At 45.0% G+C, this 8,828-nt stretch overlaps 1 protein-coding gene and 1 long non-coding RNA gene across 3 annotated transcripts in view; one reads left to right on the top strand and one right to left on the bottom strand.

The window, feature by feature from the left end:
- The window catches only part of NEMP2 (nuclear envelope integral membrane protein 2), a 28,111-nt gene extending 21,729 nt beyond the window's left edge, over positions 1–6,382 (bottom strand). The window contains exon 1 of the mRNA XM_006147818.3: positions 6,246–6,382. Within this exon, the coding sequence (XP_006147880.1) occupies positions 6,246–6,336 (91 nt within the window). The 5' untranslated portion in view covers positions 6,337–6,382. The remainder of the gene's footprint in view (positions 1–6,245) is intronic.
- Positions 6,383–6,745: 363 nt separating this feature from the next.
- The window catches only part of LOC102479271 (uncharacterized), a 20,503-nt gene continuing 18,420 nt past the window's right edge, over positions 6,746–8,828 (top strand). For both annotated transcript variants that reach the window (XR_003549312.1, XR_003549311.1), the window contains exon 1: positions 6,746–7,087. This is a non-coding gene — a long non-coding RNA (uncharacterized LOC102479271). The remainder of the gene's footprint in view (positions 7,088–8,828) is intronic.

Raw genomic sequence — 8,828 nt, 5'->3', positions numbered from 1 at the left:
CTCCTAAAAAAAAGGGGGGGGGGCTAAATCAACTCTCATAGAATAGTTTCCTTTTGATAGTAGTCTAAAAAAATAGCCTCTTGGTGGGGCCTGAATTTTGTAAACAAATGCTACCTTCAAATGAGGGGATTTTTTTTTTTCTCCATTTGGCCCTAAAACTATTTCTTAAATCACTTTATAACTCTCCAGTGAGAGAGAAATAGTTATCATTAAGTGCTGCACCATTAAAAAATCACCATCCTTTCCAAGGACCCCGGGTATCTCTCGGACCTTCTCTCTTCCTCCTCTCCAGTTCAGCTGCTCTAGCCATGCTAACCCTGCTCTCCTCCTTAAGATGCCAGCCCACATTGGCCTCTAGTTTCCTCGGCATACAACCTTCTTCCCCCAGGTCTTGGAAGAGCTTGTACCTTCCAGTAACTGATGGGTTTCCCTAAATGCTGTCTTCTCAGGAGGGCCTTCTTTGACCTCACTGTGTAAATTAGCACACCCCTGCCACTTTCACCTGCTTTCTTTGTATTCTGATTTATGTTTTCTTCATCTAAGGTATGATTAGCTTACACTTATTACCTTACACTTTCTTTATGAAATTAGGGATGTGGTATGTTCATTACTGCATACTTCAGCATTTAATGTTTGTTTTTCGTGCATGTTACAATTCAAGAGGATTGATTAGTGGGTTAATTGGGCATATGGAGTCTAGACAATGAAAGTACAATCAATCTAAGAGTCTGACGAGTGCCCAGTCAGCACCAGACAAAGCAGGTACACTCTGGTCCTCCCCTTGAAAACACCTGAAGCAGCAGGACACCCCGTCCAGCCTATGCTATGGTCTGCCATCCCATCTAAAGAACCCACACAGCATGAGGTCTATTCTGGCAGCCATTTACGCTCTTCTGTTACCCTACCCCATCATCAGTGTACCTTTAATTAGTAGACTGGACACTGTAACCCTTATCCCCTGGGCTAGGGCCCATTTTCTCCGTCCTCAGTGACAGAGAAGAGTAGGATTCCTACCAAGAGGTGGCAATCTCAGGGAACCAGCAGTTAGCGTAATGGCTATGTCGCTGGACTCCCACGTAGTCGACCACGGTTCGTGTCCCGGACCCGGTGGCTTAAAACTCACGCCGGGCGCGTGTGCGTGCGTGCCCAAGATCCCGAGAGGAGAATGGAGAAGGGATTGCGGCGTGACCATGCCCCCTGGGGGGTGATTTCTCGCTTTCTGTCTCTAAGTCTCTCTCTGTCTGTCTGGCGAGCGCACGTGCCCTACAGTGAAAAATCTCTCAAAAAAAAAAAAAAAAAAAGAGGTGGCAATCTCTTGTTTCTGTTTTGCTCACATACAGGACATCAGTGTATTCTGTGTAAGGGACCTCCTGTTTAAAAGAAGAGAATTTGCTCTGAATTTCCCCTCCATCTTCAACCAGATTAAAGTACAGATGGAGGAAGTTTGTCCTGACAACCGACACCTAGAGACAGACACACTAGTAAAAGCTCGTTGCAAACAGTGTCTCCCCTAAATTCTCCAGCGTGGCCTCAGGCTTTTGAAGTGATGTGGAATTGATACAATACATGAGAAGACAGCAGTATTTCTTGGTGTCCTCAGGATGCCTGTCTCATCACCTCTGTCCTGAGGTGAATGCATCTTGACCCACCCACATAAGAATTCCTAAGTATCTGAAGAGCCAGAAATTTAGTAAGCCACAAGAAGTCACAAGCCTAGCTTCAAGCTAGTTCACGTGAACTTAAGTCATGGCGTAATTAGACTAGGCATGAGACAGTGACCTGACAAGACTATTATGCAGATGGCCTATTGCCTTCCTAGATAGACCAGATCTTTTGATCTTTGATTAATTAGGAAGGTCACATTTTTCCTAAGACTCTCCTCTCTTCAGCAATCTTCTTCTAGAGACATTTTACTGTTTAGTTTCTACCTCCTTGATGTCCACCTGAGGGTGAGAAATAGAAAACACCGCAACATGACACATTATTTGAATTCTGTCACTGTTTACGTCCTGACCCTGAAGGCTATGAAGCTGCCTGCACGTCTGCAAGTTTTCACTTATTCATACAGCCCCAGTCTTTGCTAGTCAATTCTGATAGGATGGAACCTCCTGATGGGAGAGGTAGACAAACCCACATGACAGGCCATCAGCAAAGTCATGACTTATTTTTCTATGCAAAAATGTATCATGACTTCCCTAAGGGTCCAAAGCAACAATAATCCCTTTACAAAATAATCCAAAAAATAAGACAGTGTGTCTAGGAATTTATAAAAATGTAATCATAACCATTCATTTAGTCAGAAGAGAATAATAAATACATAGGGAGAGCTATTGCTTCCTCCTGAGACTGAAATGTATCCCCATAATGGAGGGTGACCCATAACCTAGGTGTTTACTTCTTCGCACCTGATTCCGATCAAGACAAAGATCTGGAATTTTAAGCTATCCCAGCTTTGCTCCATCTCCTAGGCACTTAGGAGTATCTGTGAAATCAGTCTTGAATGTCATCTTAAACGGCAAGGCTGGTCTCTGAGCCCTGGAATGAGCATTGCCTACAGAACTCCCTGCAGTTCTCAGCATGTGCTTCAAATCCTTTAAATAAAACTGATTTCTGGAAAAGTATATTTCTGGAAAGTTTTGCCCAAACTACTGACACGAGTATATGAGGTATTAATTATTTGTATTTCCAAAGGATTCAAGGCAAGTCAGAGTTACCTTAACCAATGAGTTATATCCTTTAGTTCATTTAAATAACATTGAATTTATAAATATTCAAGTAATCTAAATTTAGGATCATAGGACTGGTTCCAGAGCATAGCAGTCAAGTTCAGTGCATAGGGAACATAATCCCACATAACTGACCACTGTTCAAATCCTGACTTGAAAAAACATGCCAGGTGTGTGTCTGTGTGCATGCCCCCAAATCCTGACGATGAAGAAAGGGAGGAAAAGGGACTGTGGATGACCATACTTTGGTAGGAAGAGCTTTCTCATGAGTTCACTCACTCTCTCTCTGGTAAGACCTCGGTGGGGGGGACGTAATTACATATCTTATATTAAATGGTGACACCTGGATATCACCTACTCTATTTAACTTTGAAATTACTCCTTTGTAGTAATTTATCATTTATTAGTCTTCTTAAATGTGTAAGTAAATATTTAAGTTAAAGATTTTAGTCATACATGTGAAATACCTTCAGTCAAAATTTTAGAAAAGAGAAAGTAGTGCTTAAACCTACTTATAGAATATGCTAAAAATAAAAGGCACAAACACTTCTCAAATCTTAACAGATCTTAACCTCCAGCATAAAAATATTTCACCAGTGTTCCTTCTGAAAACTTAAACTTGGGGACTAGCAGTTAGCGTAATGGCTATGTCGCTGAACTCCCATGTAGCCAACTGTGGTTCGAGTCCCGGACCCAGTGGCTTAAACTCATGCCGGGTGCATGTGCATGTGTGCCCAAGATCCTGAGAAGAGAATGGAGGAGAAGGGATTGCGGTGTGGCCATGCCCTCTGGGGGGGGGGTGATTTCTCGCTTTCTGTCTCTCTGTCTCTCTCAGTCTTTCTGGTGAGTGCATGCAGCATGCTATAGCAAAAACCTCTCCAAAAAAACCTTAAACTTACATGGCCCTCATATGGGGGAAAAACTATTTTCAGATGAAACTGTAACGGACTAATAATACAAGCACTTACTAAACTATACCGCCATTTTCTCTATTTGACCTATAACTGCTTTTTTTTGGGGGGGAGGGACAAGGAAAGTGGGAGAGAGGACTAAGAAAAACATAAAGCAAAAAGTCAACAAATCCACCTCAGAGGAGTTGAAAAAGATTTTTCTTGTGCTTGGTGTGTGTGTGTGTGTGTGTGTATGTGTGTAATTATTTCACATTTTGAAGAGTTAGCATGTAGCACCAAAGTTATAAAGGTAACTATTCTACTAACCTTGGTGGGATTTTATTTTTAATTTGAATATATATCCTGGTTTTTCTCTAAGAATATGAAAATGAAACTGAAATTTGTATATGCTAATACACATTCAAGTCTTATTTTAACTTTAAATACATATTTTTTTTTCCTCCATACATGGATTTGAAGTTGTGGTTTGCAAAGGACCAGTGCTACAGTTTAAGCCTAGCAAGCTACTTCCATGCCTGAACCTCATCTCAGCACAACACATGGTTTCTAGGGCCCTCACCCACTGGTTGCAAATTAAGGGTGATGCTCAGCTTGAAGTTTCTCTTCCTCTCAGCCAACTACCTGCCCTTCCTGTGTCAACTGCCTCTGACTTTCCTCCAAACAGCGTGACAGAAAGCTGGCCTGAGTCTGAATGTTCTCCATTCCACAGAAGGGTGTGTGTGTTAGAGTCAAAATTCTAGAACAGGAAGGGACATTAAATACCATCTAATTCAAGCCTTCAAAAAGTTCATGCAAATTACATAATCTGAAAAGACCATGTATGGATTTCAAAATTGTTTTACCAGCAGATGGCATAATGGTTACATCACTGGACTCCCACATGGTCGAACACAGTTCGAGTGCCGGATCCGGCGGCTTCAAACTCACGCCAGGCACGTGCACCTGCATGCACAAAATCCCAGGAGGGGAATGGATAGGGGATTGTGGTACAGCCATTCCCCTGGGGGGTGACTTCTCACTTTCTGTCCCTCTCTGTCTCGAGCAAGCACATGTATCCTATGGCGCTCTCTTAAAAAAACAACAGGGTCAGCAGATGGCATAGTGGTTACATCCCAGACTCCCACGTAGTCAACCATGGTTCAAGTCCTGGACCCAGCAGCTTAAAACTCAGGCACAATGCATGTGCATGTGTGCCCAAGATCCCAAGAGGTGAATGGAGGAGAAGGGATTCTGGCCTAGCTATTCCCCCAGGGGATGGTATCTCACTTTCTGTCTCTTTGTTTCTGTCTCTCTGGTGAACACATGTGCCCTATAGCAAAAATTTCTCCAAAAACAAAACCTTGTATTTTAATTCCATTTTTCCATGAAGTTTTCGAAGTTCCCGCATACTTGTTATATTTTGTACTGCTAACCCTTTGTTTCCTCATCTGTAAAATGAATATATAAATGGTACTTACCCCCATAGGGCTTCTGTGGGTAGTAAATATGACAATGCTAATAAAGCACTTTTAGCACTGCCTAGTAAACAGTAAGTGCTTGACTTTTTATTTTACAGAAGAAAAAGTCAGGAGACCTAGTCTCCTGACAGTTCCTCAAGCTATACAACTCACTGCAAGGCACCTGTGAGTTAGTAGCTGAGGCAGAATCTGATATCATTCTCTCCTGCATCCTTAGACAAGGACCCCTGATTTAGCTGGAAGGAGGACCTGCCCAGCCTGATTTAGACCACACGTAGCAATCTCCCTTGCAACCAACTATGGCCAGTACAATAAAAGGAAGTTGGTGGAAACTGCTTCCAGGAAGTCTATTTTTTTAGCTGCCAGAGGGGACCTGCTTAAGAAAGAGAGAAAACACCTTCTCTGTAGGGTGTGGTTTCCCCTGCAATCTCTTTTCCATTTCTCCATATCTAGGGATTTGGGCCCCCACACACACACATTCTGACACTTGGGAATAGGTTTGGCATTTCAACCAGGATTGGTGGGTTGGCCTTGAGGGATGTGGCTTCCTTATCCAAGCAGGCCAGTAGGCAGGCCCCCTACGAAATCTTTTAAAGGCGTGTAGGAAACAGCAATTTAAGTTCTTGGTCGGTGAGCAGCACTCTGGAGTTAGAACTCAAGTTCCTGACTCCTGTGCCCAGATCTCGAGGTCCTTCCATAGCCAGCCCTTAAGGGCACTGAACAGCTACCACTTCTTGTCTAGGCACTGTGTGCACGCTGAACACGGCAATAATCCCGGGGTACCCTTAACTGTGGTTTACAGGTGACCAGTAAGGTGGCTCGCTCGAGGTCACGACAGTGAGTCAGGGGCTGGGGAATTATGACCCATCTTGAGTCCAAAGTAATAGTTACAGCAATAATAAGGTTTTCAGTTACACAGATGCACTGTACCCAAAGCCGTGTGGTAAGCCAGGAGCCTGGAATGCCAGTAACCAGCTGTGTGACCTTGGGCAACCCAAAACTCCTGTAAACGGGGGAACTGGGCCAGACTGTGCGGTTGCTCCCAGTCCTAAAACCACGAGCTGCCAAGCGCCAGCAGGGACGTGCGCCCTCGGGCAGCCCGCAGCCGAGGGCAGGGACCAGGACGCGCGCCGCCGCGGGTGCCCGGTTACCTGACAACGCCGCCTCCTCCCAGTGCACTGGCCCCGAGGCCAAGGGCGGCAGCCAGAGCAGCAGCCACCACGGCCCCGGGGGCGGCCGCATCCCGCCCGGGCTCGGCTCCGCGCCACCGGAGCCCTAGGGTACGGCCCGGCCGAGAGCAGCGGAAATGGCGCAGAGCCTGGGAGGAGCTGGCGGGGACAGTGAGCCCCGCAGGCGGGAAAGGCAGAGCAGCAGCCTCACAGGCAGAGGAGGGCCCGACGCTCTCGCTTTTGCCGAGCCTGGGGCACTGCAGCCCGGGGAGACTCCCGGCTGCCTCCGCCCGCGCTCCGGGCCTCCAGGCCTCGTCCTCCGCAGCAAGGTCCGCGGCTGCTGCGCCTGGGGTGCGGACGGGCGGATCACCTGCGAGTGTCCCCTGCAACTTGCTGGACCCAGACCTGCGGGATGCGGGGCTGAGTGCTCAGAGTTCCCAGGAGCGGCAACCCGTGAGTGGGGGGTTCAGAAACTCCCTTTTTATAAACGAAAGCCAGTTCATTTTATCTATGCTTTACTTTTAAATTTTTTTTTTTAAATTTGGTAACAAACAATAAATTAAAAATTTGGTTCCTTCAATTATGACTGCTAAGCTCATAAGCACACATTACAGAGTACAAAGGGACTGGAAAACGTTCTTTCAGCGATATAACAAACAGATATCTCTTAAAATTAGCTTGTGTTATAAAAACAAACAGGCGGGCAAGCAAGTAGTTAAGGTGGCTGGATCCCACATGGCCAACAGCGGGGCTCCAGTCCTGGATCAGCAGCTTGCCCGAAATCCACAGAAGAAAAAGAAGGGCTTACAGCGACCGGCCCCACAGTGAGTGCCTTCTCACTTCATACCCCCTCCCAGCACATGTGCACTCTGGTCAGAAAAGAAAAACAAAACAAAAACAGAGGTTATGTATATCTTGAGTGGTCTTAATAATAATTGAAATCTTTTTTTTCCTTTCTGTTTTGTTTGTTTTTAAAGCACAGACCCTTCTCAGTCCCCGGAAATCTATTAGTCCACATTTAAAACTTAACTAAGACAAAAAGACTTACTTTTTTCTAATCCTGGGCTTCTGTGAAGATACCTAGTATGACAGAAATCATCCTCTTAAAAATAACTCACCCTTGGGCCAGCAGGTGGCATGGAGGTTAAGGTGCTGGATCCCACATGGCCAGCTTTGCAGTTCGTCTGGATGGGTGGCTTGAGAATCATGCTGGGCGCAGGTATGCAGGTGCCCCAAATTCTGAGAGGACAGTGGAGGAAAAGGGGTTGCAGCATGGCCATTTCCTCTGGGGAGGTGATATCTCACTTTCTCTTATGGTACAACCTGGTAGCCTAATACATACCTGCATAATTCTCTAAGCTTTTTTTACTCAAAGTATATAAAAGTATAGATACACATATATTAAAAACTAAAACAAATGATAAAAAAGAGCTTCCCAAAATTCGGGGCTCACCTTTTAAATATAAATCCACTCAGCCAGTGCTAGAACACTAATAAATTGCTATTTTCCTGCAAAATCCTCAGTATCCTGTCTCTCTCGCTAAGTATCCTGCTACACATTCTCTCTGTGATGAACGTGTGCTCACCATAACAAAAATTAAAAAAAAAAAAAAAAAAAAGTCAGCCTAGGCCTTAAACTGGTCAGGTGAGGGTGTCAACAGCCTGTGGTCCTAATTAACAGGCTTCAGTGTGACAGGAAAGACTGAAAAGTGGTGACACGCTATCAAGACATACCTATCTCTCTCTCCCTTCCTGTGTGTGCATTTTCTCTCTCTCATTTAAAAAAAAAAAGAAGAAAAATTAGTCTCATATTTTTTTAAGGTCCAAGTATAATGGACTAGGTTATCTCTGGCCTCAGAGTAAGGCTTTATCAACTGCCTTTAAACCCTTGGTACCTGGTGTACACCATACATGGCTTTTAAAATTAGGGCTATCCCCATTGCTAAATAGCTAAGCACAGCGCAGAGGAAGCCAGCTCTCATGTGGGCACCTGGGGTTTGAATCCCCACACCTATGATGGGTGCCCCTACAGGTGCCCAGGATGCTCACAGTATGAAAACTTGGAGGAAGAAGGATTGCAGCATCGCCGCACCATGGTGGTGGTGGTGGGGGGGGTGTTCTATTTTTCTGTCTCTCTCACATGAGTGCACATGTCCATGCACTCTATCATGAATAAAAGAAAAACCTTTTTATTTAAATTAAAAGTTCAGAAATTTCCTTCAAAGATGTCTTTTCCTTTTTTTCTCTCATAAGGTGTTTGCCATAGGGAACACGAGCTCATGAGAGAGAGACAGAAACAGTGAGAGGGAAAGTAAGGAATCAACCCTCCCAGGGGATGGCAACATTGGAATCCCTTCTCTATTCTCTCGGGATTGGGGGCATGCACACACATGTGCCCAGCATGATTTTCAAGCTGCCATGTCTTGGACTCAGATCGCCATCAGCCATGTGGGAGTTCAGCACCTCAACCACTACACCACCTGCTGGCCCCAGCGTGATGATCTTTCAAAAATAAATCATCATTATTTAAACTCTCAACCCTGCAGACTATCTCCAGAGCAATAG

The sequence above is a fragment of the Tupaia chinensis genome, unplaced genomic scaffold (genome assembly GCF_000334495.1).
Source record: "Tupaia chinensis unplaced genomic scaffold, TupChi_1.0 Scaffold000225_1, whole genome shotgun sequence".
Taxonomy (NCBI): Eukaryota; Metazoa; Chordata; class Mammalia; order Scandentia; family Tupaiidae; genus Tupaia; species Tupaia belangeri.
The sequence above is the reverse complement of the archived record's forward strand: the minus strand, read 5'-3'. Positions and strand labels throughout refer to the sequence as shown.